Source organism: Syngnathoides biaculeatus, chromosome 3, assembly GCF_019802595.1.
Source record: "Syngnathoides biaculeatus isolate LvHL_M chromosome 3, ASM1980259v1, whole genome shotgun sequence".
Taxonomy (NCBI): Eukaryota; Metazoa; Chordata; class Actinopteri; order Syngnathiformes; family Syngnathidae; genus Syngnathoides; species Syngnathoides biaculeatus.
Genome location: NC_084642.1, coordinates 1984031 through 2001652, shown reverse-complemented (window position 1 = coordinate 2001652; position 17622 = coordinate 1984031). Strand labels below are relative to the sequence as shown.

The window sequence follows — 17622 nt, the reverse complement described above, 5'->3', positions numbered from 1 at the left end:
GGGTAAATGGTATCTAGGTGTGACATCACAACTTGCCAAATCTAAGTAACATTTCGAACAAAATCTTGAGACTGACTTTGACGCTAATTAATTTCATTTCTGTTTATGTTGAGAAATTTTTAAACAGTTTTTTAATGAAATTCACGGCTAAATGGTATCTTGGTGTGACATCACAACTTGCCAAATCTAAGTAACATTTCGAACAAAATCTTGAGACTGACTTTGATGCAAATTATTTCATTTCTGTTTATGTTGAGAAATTTTTTAATTTTTTTTAAAATGAAAATCACGTAAAATTCATGGGTAAATGGTATCTAGGTGTGACATCACAACTTCCCAAATCTAAGTAACATTTCGAACAAAATCTTGAGACTGACTTTGACGCTAATTAATTTCATTTCTGTTGTGTTGAGAAATTTTTAAATAGTTTTTTAATGAAATTCACGGCTAAATGGTATCGAGGTGTGACATCACAACTTGCCAAATCTAAGTAACATTTTGAACAAAACCTTGAGACTGACTTTGATGCTAATTTATTTCATTTCTGTTTATGTTGAGAAATTTTTAAATTTTTTTTAAATGAAAATCACGTAAAATTCATGGGTAAATGGTATCTAGGTGTGACATCACAACTTGCCAAATCTAAGTAACATTTCGAACAAAATCTTGAGACTGACTTTGACGCTAATTAATTTCATTTCTGTTTATGTTGAGAAATTTTTAAACAGTTTTTTAATGAAATTCACGGCTAAATGGTATCTTGGTGTGACATCACAACTTGCCAAATCTAAGTAACATTTCGAACAAAATCTTGAGACTGACTTTGATGCAAATTTATTTCATTTCTGTTTATGTTGAGAAATTTTTTAATTTTTTTTAAAATGAAAATCACGTAAAATTCATGGGTAAATGGTATCTAGGTGTGACATCACAACTTCCCAAATCTAAGTAACATTTCGAACAAAATCTTGAGACTGACTTTGACGCTAATTAATTTCATTTCTGTTGTGTTGAGAAATTTTTAAATAGTTTTTTAATGAAATTCACGGCTAAATGGTATCGAGGTGTGACATCACAACTTGCCAAATCTAAGTAACATTTTGAACAAAACCTTGAGACTGACTTTGATGCTAATTTATTTCATTTCTGTTTATGTTGAGAAATTTTTAAATTTTTTTTAAATGAAAATCACGTAAAATTCATGGGTAAATGGTATCTAGGTGTGACATCACAACTTGCCAAATCTAAGTAACATTTCGAACAAAACCTTGAGACTGACTTTGACGCTAATTAATTTCATTTCTGTTGTGTTGAGAAATTTTTAAACAGTTTTTTAATGAAATTCACGGCTAAATGGTATCTAGGTGTGACATCACAACTTGCCAAAGCTACATTTGTATGCTAGACAAAGCAAATACATTTCCTCTAAAGTCGCATTTGGGAGTCTGCAACCGATGTGGAGTCTGTGCCATTCTAAAAAACGTTCCAAACGTCAGACGAGCATCTTGACAAACATCTTTAATGAAAAATATGTAGCAGCATTTATTTGTATTTAAAAAGTCACACAAGACATTTTGGGGGTGGTTGTTAGCTTTCAGGGTGGGGACCTTTTAAAGTCTTTGTTAAATACAGGCAATGTACACTACTTGCTCACAAAACCAGAGAGTTCAAAGGTGGGGGTCTCCCCCTGCCCCCCTTTCCCGACTTTTGTGAGTAGTGTAGTTGAGCTTCTCAAGCTCGGGCTCACTCGGATTCCTTCGCCGAGTCAACTGTCACGCTCGCTCTCTCTCACACACACATTGATGCAAAGCCCGCCGGCCGTGTAGCAGCAAGGAGTCTCTCGAGACTCCAGGATCAGTCCGTGGACTCTCCAATTTTTGTTTTTTTTTAAGAAAATTTAAAAAAAAAAAAAAAAAAAAGACACTTATCTTAAATTAAAAAAATGTCCTGAATTGGCATGAAAAAAAAAAATTCCTTAAAAATGATAAATTCCAGCAGGGGGAAGAAAAAAAAAAAAAAAAAAAAAAAAAAAAAAAAGGGTTCTGATTCTACAGGGTTTGCGTCCATTCGGCCGCGCACACCCTGGCTCGCACTTGCGGCTCGGCGGGGGGCGCCGCGTCCCCTTCGTCGTCGTCGTCGGCCTTCTCGCTGCTCAGAGGCGGCGTGAGGACGCCGTACGGCACCCGGCAGTCGCGGTGGCGCTCCAGGTCCGAGTCCGGGTAGGACGACGCCTTCTCCTGAGCCGGAACATGACACAGGGCGCGTCAACGAGGCCCCCCACGGAGACGCGCCATGGAAGACTTTTTATTTTATTTTATTTTGTTAAATAAAAACGTATCGCCCCGTCCGGCTTTTTTCTGTACATTTACGGTAATTTCCGGCCTACAAGCCGCTACTTTCTTCACATGCTTTCATCCCCGCGGTTTATGCCGTTCATTTGTGCATTTTTTCCACAACGGCTGCAAGGGGGAACTTGAGCAGAAAAGGTAAGAATGAGACCGGTGGAACATATGTGCCGAGGAAGTGACTTTTACCGGCCCTGTTATCGCTGCGCTAGCGTCTTGCTGCTGTGTTACTGACGTGTCTCAGTGATATCTACCGGTAAGTTTTATTTTAACCAGCTCTAGTAGCGTTAGCATCAGCGCTATCTTTAGTGCGGCGCTAGCGTTTAACTCCGTGTACCGTCTTTGTAAATATTTGATGTTTGAATGTGGTTTCAATGTGGGCACTTGCTGCTTTTACACGTTTGCGGCATATGTATGTACCAAATGGTATTTCCTTTACAAATGTACTTGGTGAGGCTAATAACTAGGTGCGCTCTGTAGGCCAGGAATTATGGTAATAATCAACTGCTTATACTTAGTGTATATATGTAGTTTTCAGATGTTATAAATTGAAAATTGTTCCTGACTGTTGCTGCTTTTCATGTGTGCGTAAAGATTCTGGTGTTGATTTGATAAATATGCAAATAAATGGGACTCAACCCTGCTGACAATTCTTGGGGCTGTTACTGTACAGTTATTATTTTGAGTGTATTAAACTGCTTATATCTCAACTACTTAATGTTTTTCACATTAAGCAGTGTCGCCGCCGACGTTCTGGCAGTCGCGGGAGCGCGGCGCTGGACTTACCATCCACGTCAGGTAGGGGGCGTGCGTCTGGATGTTATGCATGTCCTCGGCAGCCACTCCCGCAAACGTCTTCACGGGCGAGCCGCCCGACTCGCGCAGCGCCACGGCGAACGGCACCATCCACCGCACGCACTCCTCCAGCTCCGCCCGCTTCAACGCTGCGCAGACAAAATGGCCGGCGTTGACGAGCTAGCGTGGATGGGGTGGGGGGTGCGAAGGTCACTAAACGTACCCGACACGTTCTCCACGAGCTCCAAAGATGAGAAGTGGAAGAGGGCCGAAGCGGCCAGGACGCCGTTGGAGAACTCCAGGCAGCGCATGTCGAGCATGCACACGTCCAGAAGCTGCAAAGACACAAAAAAAAAAAAAACAAACAAACCGTAAACACTACATCGAGACGTATTGCCCACGACAATCAACCCCATCCTTCCCTTTGACCCTCCTTTTCATTTCCTCCAAATTTTGACATTTTTGCATCTAACACGCCCGTCACCTTGTTTCCTCCGTTAAGCCCCTCCCACCTCCTTAAGGGAAAAAAAAAAAAAAAAAAAACAAAACAAAAACAAATTGGACTGCCACATTTTTTTTAAATCTGAGCTTTTAATTTTAATCCGTAGCCGAGGCCGCTGATAGGTTGGCTCGCCCGACAAAAATTCACAAAATTCCAGACATTTCCAGACCTTCTAAAACACAGGTGTCAAACTCTAGGCCGGCGGGCCAGATCCGGCCCGCCATATGGTTTTATGCGGCCCGCAAAGGCAAATCATGCGTGTCAACTTCCAGGATTTTTGTTAAAATTTCAAATTGCCATGTCATGAATGACAACTTTGAGATATCGCAAACATTTTTGTGTTACCAAACATGAACAATAGTTGAAAAAAACATTTACCTTGATTTCCGATTCCAAAACTAGCTCATCAATTGCATGTGTAAATATAACGAGCCGATTAAAAATTTGGATTGTTCCGCAATCATAACGGCCCTCTGAAGGAAACCGTAACTACAAAGTGGCCCGCGGCAAAAATTACTTGGACACCCCTGTTCTAAAAGTACTCAGCTGTCCATTTCCACAATTCTCACAGTTTGACTGAACTTCCGATCAAAACGTCCCACATGGATGAATTTCATTCCCAATCCTCATTTCGAGGGGTGAACTTCCCAGTGTAAATTTCTGGAATGTTAGCGTAAGGAACGCTGTCCCTAAAGCGTGCAAAACTGAATGCTGAAGAAGCGCTACAACCGCAAGAAAAGGTCACGACCACGTGGCGGCTCTCGGGTTTCTCATCTGTGACAGCTGCGGCAAGACACCAGCGGGTCATTCGCGGAACCGACGCCGCCACCGCTAAATGGAACCTCGGCTCAAGTCATCCATCCATCCATTTCCTACATTTCTATTTTGTTGCGATTTTGCAGACGTAGGTTTTTGACGTCAAAGTGGTTTGTTCAGCTGATCTTCCTTGCAGGCCCGAAGTAACTTTTGGAGTACGTTGGACTTGTTCCAGTGGTTTTAATGCGGCATCCTTTTTACTTTTGAGTATTTTTAAGAAGGAATACGACCTTTTAAAGTGCGACAGTGCAATCATCAGTTTTGGCCGAACTGTAAATGTTCACATTTCAACCTACAAGAACTCCACTTTGAGCTTGAGAAATTTTCATCATCTTCCTGTCAAGCCCAAGAGTAAATAAAGAATGTTAATGTCAGGCAAATATTTCTTGTGGCTGAATATGGCTTCATTTCTTTGCATTAATAGTTTCCATCCCATCCATTTTCTTTGCTGCTTGTCCTCACGAGGGTCGCGGGAGTGCTGGAGCCTATCCCAGCTGTCAACGGGCACGAGGCGGGTGGGGTACACCCTGAACTGGTCGCCAGCCAATCGCAGGGCACATAGAGACAAACAGCCGCGCTCACAATCACACCTACGGGCAATTTAGAGTGTCTGGTTCATGTTGCACGTTTTTTGGGATGTGAGAGGAAAGCGGACTGCCCACCAGGAGAAAAGCCACGCAACTCCACACAGGTGGGATCGAACCCGGGACCTCAGAACCGTGAAGCCGACGCTTTCCAGCTGTGCAATCCCACGAAATGCATCACGAGCTGAAAGAACCCTTCTTTACCCCCACCCCCATTTTTGTAAGACTTTGTCGAATCACTGAAATGTGATTTTTTTTTTTTTTTTTTTCTCCCCTGACCTCGGCGATGTGGGCAAAGGTGTCCTGAGGGTATTTGGGGATGAGCGGGCGGTCCGACTCCTTGAGGTAGGCCACCTGCATGTAGACGTTGAGCCAGGACACGGGCGTCTGCGGACTCAAACTCCACTTCAGCTCCTGACGGGGAAAACACAAACAAGATCAGCTGACGCGGCCGCCCGCCGGTCTGGGACCCGCCGACTCGCCTTCATGATGATGATCTCCATGCTGAGGATCTCGTCCTCGGTGCAGGCCTGGTCCGTCACGTAGGCGAACTCGTGCACTTTGGGAGGGTACATCTCCTGCGGGAGCCGAAGGCTCAATACCGTACCACCGAGATCCGCCGTACCACCGCCACCGTTTCCGCCGCGTACCTCGAACTTGGCCGCGATGAAGAGGCAGCTGATGCCGATGAGCTGCAGCATGGACTTGAAGACGTTAGTCTGCGTGGCCATGAAGCGGTCAAAGTAGTCCTGAGCCAGGTGGTACGTCTCGCGGTGCAGCTTGTAGACTTCGCTCACCTGAACGGACGCACGACAAAACGACCTCAGAGACTTTGGACTATTCCAACTGTGTCAAGGTGTACAGTAAACAAAATACTTCATCATAAGGCCTCATCCATATCTCTACTATAAACGCAGATTCTCGGACATTGACTTTTGTTAGCCAAAGTGTGTTGCGAGTATTCATTTTTGGATGTCAGGTAAATTTCAAGTCCATGGACTAGCATGCGCTTTGGCCGTCGTACTAGTAGCATTAGCTCAAGCTCGTGTACTAGCACACTTTGTCCTCACTCGTCAGACAAAGATGGCCTTCTAGTACTACTACAACTACACGTTACTAGTGAGGTAAACCTCTTCACTAGATCTCAAGAACATGGGAACGTTTAAAAATATAACATTTATGCTAATTTGCATTAGCCCCAGCGGCACAGTGGCTCAGCTAGAAAGCGCTGGCCTCACAGTTCTGAGGTCCCGGGTTCAATCCCGGACGCCGCCTGAGCGGAGTTTGCATGTTCTCCCCGTGCCTGCGTGGCTTTTCTCCCACATCCCAAAAATACTCAACATTAATTGGACACTAAATTGCCCCTAGGTGTGATTTGTCTCCGTGTGCCCTGCGATTGGCCGGCAACCAGTTCAGGGTGTACCCCGCCACCTGCCCGTTGACAGCTGGGATAGGCTCCAGCACTACCCTTGTGAGGATAAGCGGCTAAGAAAGTGGATGGATGCATGAACCCATCTAATGAATTTCAAATCATATGTTAGCATTAATATAAAAGACATTTGTTAGCAAATATATGATCTGGGGTTCACGCCACTCTTCTCTTTCACGTGTCAGTTTTACAGTAAACAAAACAGCTTGAAGCACACACGCTGAGCCTCTTTTTGGGAGATCCGAGTCTTCTTTTCATTTCCTCAGTGCGACGTGATGCGATAGTCTTCAATGTGCTGACAATTTGAGAATGACAAATCGCTACGGAATACTAAGTAAAAGAAGTAGTTTTGCTTTATTTCTGCGGGTGTGGAATACGGCGTACAGCCCTGCGACCAACGGGCGGACAGTATTCACCTCCATGAGCCAGTCGAGCAGAATGGCCCTCATCTTGGGCTGAAGGTGAGGATGCTTGTCCATCATGTTGACGTTGCGCACGTACGTCCGGTCTTTGGCCAACATGTTGTTCCACACCGCGTCCTTACATGCCCAACTGAAAGCCAACGCGCGGGTCAAAAAACACGATAACCTGTCGTGGTCATTCGACGTACAAGTCATAGCTGATTTTTTTTGTTTCCATTTTCAAGTTTTTCTATTTATTGCAGCGGTAACGAGTAGAGAGAACCCGCACGACTCAAACTAACTGCACGCGCGTCCGTCGTGAATCCGGGAGACCGCCGGCGTACTGACCATAACGTGGGCAGCGGCGCAGAGCGCACGGGTGTCGCGAAGACGTTTGTCAAGTTGTAGTGAGGGAAGCCGGCGTTGATCAACGTGATCTGCTGCCGACGCGCGTCGTCGTGCTCCAGCGTGGACGTCCACCGCCGAGGACTCGCGTACGCGCAGTCGTCCTCGGACGACGACCACGATGCCTTCACGGAAAAAAAAAAACACGACAAAATGTGAATACTTGAAATGAGAAAAATCGGTTGAGGGAAGCGTCTCGCTGGGATTCTTTGAGGCGGCTGGGAATTCACAAACGTTTGGGACGTCCTGTCAAACAAAACATTTTTACACGGGTGGCAAAAACAGCTAGAAAATTGAACACTTCCTCCCGCCGCCATTTCATGTCTGCGACAGAAGTAAGCGGAAATGCATTTTGTTATTCGGTAAAATTAAATCCCTCGGCTACTAATTTGTCATATATTCAACGATAGTAGATCACAAGTTAGTACAAGGTTGTCATTTTTATTTTTTACTCTCGAACTTCCTTGTGCAATATTTCTGATTGTCTGAAATGCCGACGTTGACGAGTAGGAATTAACCTCAACTTGGACCACTTTATAGTTTCCTGGAACTTAAAAGGTAACAAGTAGAAATTTTACAAAAAAAAAAAAATTGCAATTAAAGGTTTTATGCCAACTAACAATGTTAAAACGGTACTCAAAAACTGAAGTTAAATGTTTTGAGGTAGTAGTTTAATGTTGAAACAAATGTGTTTTTTTTTTTTTTTCAAGTAAACCAAATAAGGGAGGTGGGAAAAATAGATATTTTTAATTTTAATCAACCGGCACGACAGAATGTATTGGGGTACTACAATGTTTATGTTATATGTTGCCATTTAACATAAAATGTGTAAATCGGCGTGTCTACACTCTATCGTGTGTTACGTTATTTGATAAAAGCTCATCTACACATTTTCCCATATCATCAACTACAGTGCTAAACAATGAAAAAAAAAAAAACAATTGCAATGACAACAATTAAGAAGCACGAGAACTTTGTACTGCGACGCGACCCGCAAAAGCAAAACCAAACGACGACGGTTCAACGGCGCGGCAAAAACAACCATCCACAGACAGGCGCGATGGGGCCCAAAATATCACTGAAAGGTTACATCCCGCAGGACATCGTATTCGATTTGAAATGCTATTGTTTGCAGTATTGCAAAATTCACATCTGCTTTGTTTGATTTGTTTCCAGTCATTGAATGGTAAACCTTATATTTGACTGTCATTTGTGCTTTATTTTATCTCCGTCTTAAAAAGTGCTAATATATGGTTTTACTCATTTGTGCTATCTTTAAAAATAAATGTCCAAAATGATACATTTTTGCTCCATACTATAATACATCTATACTCTACTGGGGGTCATAAGGGCTGGTGTCCTACACGCGTTACCTAGTGGCGGACATTAGAGAACCACACTCTTAATGGGTTGTTCTCAGTGACGTCACATTTTTTTGTTCAATTACCCTCACACCACTGCGCGCCGCCATTTAACCTCTCTCCCTAACGCGTACCCAATGTGGAAGTCTACGGAATGCTCTCGGTTACCGTTTGTGTTTTTTGTGCTTTAAAGACCCCCCCCCCCCCCCCGACACGGTACACAAGTCCGCCTGCGTAAGCGGGGACATCGTCCAACGCTTCCGACGAAAGAGTTTGGACGTTCTGCGGGTCTGTGCTTCACGGACGATTGCCCGACGCTGCCTGGCTTCAACCTCCATCGTCCTAATCGTGTGGCCGAGCTAAGCTAACAAGCTTAATCGAGCCTCTTTTCAGAAGGCCAACATTACACTTAAGATCCTTTTTATGTGAGTCACTTGAAAGATTTGAGAATTTTGTGAAATACTCGATTTGTTCATTCTTTAGTTTTTCTGCCATTGTCATCAAGTTTTAAACAAATAATGAACATTTCGCTTTGCTTGTGGTGAACTAATACACAGGTTTTACTATTTGAAAAAAAAATGGAATAAATGGAGTTTGCTTCGATATTAAAAAAAATCTATATTCCACCGCCGTTGGTTTTCCGTGTTAGCATACAGGTAAGTGGTCCTCCTTTGTGATTTCTGTCACATAGAGTAAAAGATGAAGGCCCCAATAAATACTACGCGGTCCCGAGTCCGATGATGTGTGCATGCCGGGTCGCTTGATAGTCAGTCTGGGCTTGATGTGCTGTCGGTCGCGTCTTCAATAAATGCGGTTAGAAAGATCATGTCGTCCAACTTGCGTATGGATGAGTTACGGAGCTCAGGGATCAAAAATGGCAGCCCGACGGGTGACGTCACGTGAAAATAACCCATTGCTTTTTCTTGGAGTAGGAACTCCTGACCGAGCAGCATTTTGATTCAATTCGAAACCTTAAACATCCCCCTCGCATTTAATGATCTTGGAATTGGACTTAAAATCTAAAGCTTTAACGCTTTTATGATGACACTTCGACCCTGCAATGATTTATTCCAAATGACGTAATCCATCGGAAATTTTGTTTGGAATGAGTAAGTCTGCCAAATTTGTGTTTGATTATCAGAAAATTTCGAGTTGATTTGTTGAGTAGAATCTCACAATTTTTTTGGTACTTATGTCCTATTGTGAAGTCCTCCAAGGTGTTCAACGTGGAAGTTTTACCTCACACTCTCGCTGCTTCTTCTTCTTGGTCGTGTCTCCCACGTCCTGGTCCACATCGTGGAGATACTGAAGTCAAATAACTCCACGTTAGTTGGGACATTCCATGCATTTAGTCTCGCTTTGTGTCAGTATCTTTCTAAACCCCCTTCTTCCCCCCCCCCCCCCCAAAAAAAAAAAGACAGACAAATAAGGAGGATTAGCGAGAGGGCTCCACTCACAATGGCAACATCTGCCTTCCTCTTCCTCGGCCTCGTCGACTTCACGTTGGCCGCCCCGGGAGCAGCACACTCGGCTTCTTCTTCAGTTTCTTCCCTGGGGAACGAGTCAAACGGACACGGTCGGCCGTGAAGTTGGCAGCAAAGTACCAGAAGGACGTTCTGGTGAGTTCCACCAAACGAGGACGAGGTGCCTTAGCCGCAAGCTAACTAGCCGAGGAGGCTAAACTCAGTCCCCGAGAAAAAAATAAAAAATAATAATAATAATACCAAAAAAAAAAAAAAAAAAGAGCACTCACCGACTGCCCAGCATTCTCCTCGCAAGGCTGTCTCTCTTCGGGGGAGCAAACCTGAGAGCAAGAAGCACAGTTGAAAGTGACTTTGGAGGAGTTTGAAGAGCCCGAGCGCCCACTCCCAACCCCCACGCTCAGCTGACAAAAGCCCGGCCAGCCTCGTCCTGGCGGGCAGCGCAACGAACGCCGCCAAAAGGGACTCAAAATGTGCTCCCGAAGCTCCGCGGGAGCCCGCAGAAACCCGTCGTCGCCGTACCTGCCGAGTTTGTCCCGGCAACGCGTTCGTTTTCTTTCACAAACTTTCGACATCTGGCTGCATTCATCATGGCCGACACGGTCGCGTCGGCTCAGTTGCGAAAAATAAGAGCAACACGCGCGCCAAAAAAAGCTCGAAAACTATCAGATTAAACCCAGCAATCGATCGATTCGACCTTTATTTGGTGTAAATGTGGCGCAGGTGATCGGATTCACCTCAAGATGCTTGTCTTGAAGTTCACTCGCGGTCAAAGTCGATCATGAACAGGATCAATTCATGGGTGCATCGAAAAGCCGATCACGAACAGGATCAATTCATGGGTGCATCGATCAACTTCGCGGCTTTCGTCGTCTCGGGGGAGCTCGGAGGGTGCGTGGCGGCAGCAGGCCGGCGGCGGGTCGCAATGAGCGGGCAGCTGGCGAGCGGGCGGGCGCGCCTCGGACGCGTCAAGCGGGGAGGAGGCGATTCAACTTGGCGCTCAAAACGTCGTCTCCTCCGCCTCCCGACGGCCTTCTTCCGCCTCGCCGAGTCGCTGGCGCCCCGGCCGCAGAACGACACTTTCGCTCGACGAGGGAGGCGTTGGAAAAGCGCGGCGGGTGTCTCCGAAAGCGGACTTGGCGGTTTATTGTGGGCGCCGGTGGGACGCGTGGAGGCGTGACGGCCGGGTGACAGCTGCGTGGGCGGGGCCTCCGAGGCGGAAGTAGCCGGCACCGCATGGCTAGTCTGTCGGATGTAAACAAAGGGCCGCTCGCTGCACTCGAAGCGCGAATGAAGACGAAAACGACTCCGTTGGGGGTTCAAAGCGCAGCGGAGGCTCTCGGGGAAGGCTGCGGCTCGCTACCGCCTCGGTCGCGATGCTCCTTTGACGACAAACGAGTCAAGTTTGGACGACGTTAGCTCGCGGCTTTTTTTTTTTTTTTTTTCCGCCATGGCGCCCATATCTGATCGCGGGTTGCCAGATAAGCGAGAATCGTCTCCTGTCGGCAGGACTCGTCATTGAGTCCAGTGAAATACTTTTGTTGTTGGCTTTATCAGGTTTTGACCCCAACCTCGCCGTTATTCCGCCTTGGAGCACATTTAGCTACTTTACTTACTGTGGCAACTTTTTACAACTTATGAGAAGTGACAAAAGTGTTAATGCACACATTTTCCTTCTGTACCTGCTTTAGGAAATATTGCCTAGTCAAACTATTGTTTTAATGGCAATTTTGTATGATTTACTCCTCATCACATGACCTATTTTTCAATTTTTCTTTAAATAATACTCTGAATCCAGATCAACGTCAGCGTACAGCATTCATCAACAATTTAGTGGTTGCCAAACAATGTCAGGGAACAGTCCAGGGTGAACCTCACCTCAGGCCCAAAGTCAGCTTGTGTGGACTGCGGCTCACCCGCCGTCCCAATGGTGAAAATGAACAGATGCACCGTATTTTTCCGTGTCAGTTGCATGTCAATAGCTTGCAAGTGGACTTTTGGACAGTCACGTGACAAGTGGCTTACACACCAAAAAAAGTTGTTCTTTGCTCCCTGCGTAAAGTGACAAAAATGAAGTGGTTGGACCTCTTCGGACATCTAAAATGTGTCGTCATTGGAATGATCCACGTAAAAGCTTTGCCTGGTAACATTAATCCATAATATTGCATGACAAACACTCATTAATTTTGTTACAGATTCCTTTTTATTCCCGTGAGACTACGAAATGGAATGAAATTGTTCCGTTCAACAGGCTCTCCACTTGGATGCATGAAAATGTCTCAAATCATCGAAGACGCCTGCAGGGAGGCGAGCGTATATCGCGACGCAGGCCTGGTAAGCAGCGGCACACTCCTTCTTACGAAATGTCCGTCTGTCAACTTGGCATGTGGGGTACCCCGAGGGTCTACTCTTAGTACACTTTTGTTCAACGACTGCTAGCTCAACCTGTTGAACATCACAACTTCTCATCACATTTATAAGCAGTCAGGTGGCAAACCCCATCTTTAGTTGGACGAAAAAGTCTTCAAGGTTTTTGTGACATAAAAACAATTATTTCAAACTTTCTTCTACAATAATTTTAACTCATGTTAAAAAGGGGGTGGCACATACTTGCCACAAATAAAGTTCAGATTTTGTAAGTTGCACTCTAGTATGTATTATGTGCTTTTCATGTTATGCTTTTTCTTTTCATGCATCCTACTTTTATATTGCAATTCCATGTTGAGTTTCACCTTTTGATGCAGTTTTGTTTTCGACCGTCATTCCTTTGCCTCCGCAGGACGGCGTGATGGTGGAGAACATGCACGACGTCCCGTACTCGCCGTCTCCGGGCCCCGAGGTGACCGCCTGCATGACGTCCGTCTGCGCGGCGGTGAGGAACGTCTGTCCGTCCGTCCCCGTTGGGGTCCAGATTCTGTCCGCCGCCAACCGGCAGGCGCTCGCCGTCGCTCTTGCATCAGGTCTCTCGCTCCAGTCCTGGAAAATTTGAACACATTTGGGTCCGTGGTAGTAGTCACTCATTTGGGCTTACGGCTATGCTACCCTGAGAACGTCAGATCTCGGAAGCTAAGCGGTTTTGGCCCTGGCTAGTACTCGGATGGGAGACTGCCTGGGAATACCGGGTGCTGTAAGCTTCTCTCCCCGGCTAAAATGCAGAGGGGTTGCGTCATGAAGGGCGTCCGGCGTAAAACTGTGCCAAACAAATCTGCGTTCATCTGAAATGACACGCTGTGGCGACCCCCAACGGGACAAGCCGAAAGGAAAGGAGAAGAGGTAGTAGTCACTCATTTCACTGCCACTTGGCTCGAATGGGGCAGGTTATTTACGCACATTTTTCATTGGCTTTTCGAGTTAATAAGGGTGTTTCAGTGGCCGCATTTTAAATCAGAAACTGATTAATTCTACGGTTGGATGGTGAATCCCTTTGTGTGGGAAGAAATTTTGCCGGACCATCGAGGTTGTGTGTCTTCATTGTTGTTCTGGTTGTCTTGTCATTGTCAGGCGTCGAATTCATCCGTGCGGAGGGCTTCGTGTTTTCCCACGTAGCCGATGAGGGTTTGGTCCACGCTTGCGCCGGCGAGCTACTGAGGTACCGCAAGAGCGTCGGCGCAGAGGACATCCTCGTTTTCACGGACATCAAGAAGAAACACAGGTAAGTCTTGGTTTTTTTTACGTGGCATTAGGTCTTATATATACAGTCGGGGTCCGTAATTCAGACCTATGGGGGGGGACCAAGGCAGTTGAAACTGTAGGCCGATCCCAAGCGAGGATGAATGCGTCCAGGAAAAGAACTTTGGGAGACAGACGGTGGTGGACTTTGCAAAAATGATGGAAATGGCAGGAGAGAACACTTTTTTCCAGAAGAGGCAGGAACATAGGGTGACCTACAAGAGCAGAGTTGGAAGCATGCAGCTGGATTATATTTTGTGCAGACAATGTCATCTGAAGGAGGTTACTGACTGGATGGTAGTGCTAGGGGAGAGTGGAGCTCGACAGCATAGGATGGTGGTGGGTAGCAAAACTCTGGTGGTGGGTAGGAAGACGAAGAAGACAAAAAGGTAGAGCAAACTGAGAAACGAAGAATGTTGTGCAGCCTTTCGGAAAGAGGTGAGACGGGCTCTTTGTGGACATGAAGGGCTCCCGGAAGACTGGACAACTGCAGCCAAGGTGACCAGCAAGACAGGTAGGAGAGTACTTGGGGTGATTTGTGATGGGAAAGTGGACGAGGAGACTTGACGGTGGCATCTGAAAGTGCAGGGAGAGAGCTTAGCGCAGATGTAGTGGGACACTGAGAGGAGGAAGGAATACGTCGAGTTGCGACGTCAGGCAAAGGTAGAGGTGGCGGAGGCTAAACAAGAGGCACGTGACGACAGGTACGTCAGGTTGACCTCGAAAGGAGGAGAAAAGGGTCTCCACAGGTTGGCCAGACAGAGGGGTAGAGATGGGAAAGATGTGCAGCAGGTAAGGGTGGTCAAGGACAGAGATGGGAATGTCTTGACTGGTGCCACTAGTCTGCCGAATAGAACGAAAGAATACTTTGAGAAGTTGATGAGGGAAGGAAGAGTAGAAGGCGCGGAAGTGGCAATGATGAGTAAGGGGGACGTTAGAAAGGCACTGAACAGAACGAAAAATGGAAAGACAGTTGGTCCTGATGACATACCGGTGGAGGTATTGGAAGCAATTTGGAGAGGTGGGTGTGCAGTTTTTGACCAAATTATTCAACAGAATATGAGCGGACAAGAAGATGCCTAAAGAATGAAGGAAAAGTGTGCTAGTCCCAATTTTCAAGAACAGAGGCGATTTGCAGAGCTGTGGGAACTATAGAGCAATAAAGATGATAAGCCACACAATGAAGTTATAGGAAAGAGTAGTGGAGGCTAGACTCAGGACAGAACGAAGTATCTGCGAGCAACAGTATGCTTTCGCACCTAGAAAGAGCACCACAGATGCATTATTTGCCTTGAGGATCCTCGTGGAAAAGTACAGAGGTCAGGAGGAGCTACATTGTGTCTTTGTAGACCGAGAGAAAGCCTGTGACAGAGTACCAAAAGAGAGGAACTCTGGTACTGCATGCGGAGGTCTGGCGTGGCGGAGAAATATGTTTAGAATAGTACGGGACATGTATGAGGGCGGCAGAACGGCGGTGAGATGTGCCGTAGGTGTGTCAGAAGAATTTAAGGTGCAGGTGGGACTGCATCAGGGATCCGCGCTGAGCCCCTTCCTGTTTGCTGTGGTAATGGATAGGCTGACAGATGAGGTTAGACTGGAATCTATGGAATCTCGTCAATAATGAATAATAAATTAACTAAATAGAAAATGATTTAGCGTGTGTTTGCCACAGTTCCCACGCTCTGACGTCCGACGTGAGCGTGGCGGAGACGGCCCGGGCCGCCGAGTTCTTCCTCTCAGACGGACTCATCCTCACGGGAACTTCCACGGGGGCCCAGGCCGACCCGCAAGAACTCACTGGTACGTTCCTACCGCCTCCATTGTGTCCCCTTCGGGCAAGTTGAGCCGCCGATTGTCGTCCCACGCAGAGGTATCCCGGGCGGTGAGCATCCCGGTTCTGATCGGTTCTGGGGTGACTCACGACAACGTGGATCGCTACTTGGGCGCCAGCGGCGTCATCGTGGGCTCGCACTTTAAGGACGGCGGCGTGTGGAGCGGCGAGCTGAACCCGCGGCGCGTCAGAAACTTCATGACCAAGATGAGACGCCTCAGAGGAAGCGCAGGACCGTGAAATGTTGTCTTATGCCCATAACGGGACAAGCCGAAAGGAAAAGAAGGAGAAGATGCCTTTGTGGAGGACTTGCTTGCTCTCTCCAAATGTAGATTTCCATTTTGTTGTGATTTTGCAGACGCGGGTTTTGACGTCAAAGTGGTTTGTTCAGCTGACTTCCTTGCAGGCCCGAAGTAACTTTTGGAGTACGTTGGTGTAATGCGGCATCCTTTTTACTTTTGCGTATTTTTAAGAAGGAATACGACCTTTTAAAGTGTGACAGTGAGCTAGGTTTCGCCCACTTTTATTTTTAATCTACGTACCGATGATCGCTCGGGTCATCTGCTGCACGTTGTGTCACGCGCAATCATCAGTTTTGGCCCAACTGTAAATGTTCACATTTCAACCTACAAGAACTCCACTTTGAGCTTGAGGAATTTTCATATTTTCGTGTCAAGCCCAAGAGTAAATAAAGAACGTTAATGTCAGGCAAATATTTCTTGTGGCTGAATATGGCTTCATTTCTTTGCATTAATAGTTTCCATCCATTTTCTTTGCCGCTTATCCTCACGAGGGTCGCGGTGAGTGCCGGAGCCTATCCCAGCTGTCAAGGGGCAGGAGGCGGGCGGGGTACACCCTGAACTGGTCGCCAGCCAATCGCAGTGCACATGGAGACAAACAGCCGCACTCACAATCACACCTACGGGCAATTTAGAGTGTCTAATTAATGTTGCATGTTTTGGGGATGTGGGAGGAAAGCGGAGTGCCCACCCGGAGGGAACCCACGCAGGCACGGGGAGAACACAGGCGAGTCCGGGATCGAACCCGGGACCTCAGAACTGTGAGGCCAACGCTTTACCAGCTCCATCGTGCCACCCTGTATTATTGTTTCAGTTAGTGTTATTGTTGGATAATATCTGAATTATCACGTGCCTATTTTTGTCTATTGGATGTTTAAGGTGGTTCATGAATACATTGGAAGTTGCTCACTAGTTACTCAGAACTTTATTTTTCCTCCCCCACTGAATTTTGCTTAAAAAGTTGTAATATTTATACACAGACGCTCTGAAGAGTACATTTCACCAAGGATAATATGATCAACTCACTCACCCTTTGTCACATCAGATGCGATCGTATTTTGGATTCGCTTTTGTGACGTCACAGCCAATCGTCCTCATTTGTGTACTTTTGCAACGTACTTGCCACTCCTTGAGCGAGACGCAGCACTCCCCATTCGTCACTAGATGGCGCCACAGACCAAGCAACAACTGCTTTCCTCATTGAAGTTTTTCTTGATGAATTCGCCTCGAGAGTGCATTCAATATTGTCAACATATTTCAAGAACAACGGGGGGAAAAAAAATAATAATATGCACATTATATTACATACCCACGAAATACATGTTTATCATCCGTTTGTTTTTGTTTAGCAATTTTCACATTATTTTTGTTCTTGTTGGTGACTATCAAATGCATTTATGTAGAAATACACACCAAAGTTGAAAGTACACCAAAATGTTAACAAAATGGGGGGAAAAAAATGCATGCATGTTTCAAAATATTCTCACTATATAATCATTTTCTATTCACAGAGCGATTTATCTATGCAACATATTTTAAGTCTTCTTACGAAATGATTGTAGATGTCAGAAAATAATATTTATGTCAAATTAAACCCTGTGCACGAAAGACAAAAAAAAAAAAAAAAACAACAACAATTTTGCTGTTTTTGTTTAGCTTTTTAGAGCATCACATTTTTGTGTTTATTAAATGTATTTGAGGACG

At 45.9% G+C, this 17622-nt stretch overlaps 2 protein-coding genes across 5 annotated transcripts; one reads left to right on the top strand and one right to left on the bottom strand.

The window, feature by feature from the left end:
• Positions 1-1490: 1490 nt before the first annotated feature.
• ccne1 (cyclin E1) lies at positions 1491-11278 on the bottom strand. Of its 2 annotated transcripts, none has more exons than XM_061813627.1 (12): positions 10642-10828; positions 10392-10442; positions 10096-10189; positions 9878-9943; positions 7221-7402; positions 6888-7023; positions 5693-5839; positions 5525-5620; positions 5322-5456; positions 3364-3475; positions 3132-3289; positions 1491-2237 (listed from the first exon to the last, which is right to left on the bottom strand). In XM_061813627.1, the coding sequence occupies exons 1-12, from the start codon at positions 10692-10694 to the stop codon at positions 2049-2051; spliced, it is 1419 nt and encodes a 472-aa protein (XP_061669611.1). In that variant the 5' UTR covers positions 10695-10828; the 3' UTR covers positions 1491-2048. The 2 variants fall into 2 exon arrangements, with proteins under 2 accessions (XP_061669611.1, XP_061669612.1); XM_061813628.1 differs by lacking the exon at positions 10642-10828 and adding an exon at positions 10857-11278 and having other exon boundaries at positions 1495-2237.
• Positions 10131-16322, top strand: zgc:162297 (uncharacterized protein LOC555865 homolog). 3 transcript variants are annotated; one of them, XM_061813706.1, is made up of 6 exons: positions 10131-10257; positions 12371-12453; positions 12899-13079; positions 13621-13771; positions 15461-15588; positions 15657-16322. In XM_061813706.1, the coding sequence occupies exons 2-6, from the start codon at positions 12388-12390 to the stop codon at positions 15857-15859; spliced, it is 729 nt and encodes a 242-aa protein (XP_061669690.1). In that variant the 5' UTR covers positions 10131-10257; positions 12371-12387; the 3' UTR covers positions 15860-16322. The 3 variants fall into 3 exon arrangements, with proteins under 3 accessions (XP_061669690.1, XP_061669689.1, XP_061669692.1); XM_061813705.1 differs by lacking the exon at positions 10131-10257 and adding an exon at positions 11344-12262; XM_061813708.1 differs by lacking the exon at positions 10131-10257 and adding an exon at positions 11425-12262 and having other exon boundaries at positions 12899-12991.
• Positions 16323-17622: the final 1300 nt, after the last annotated feature.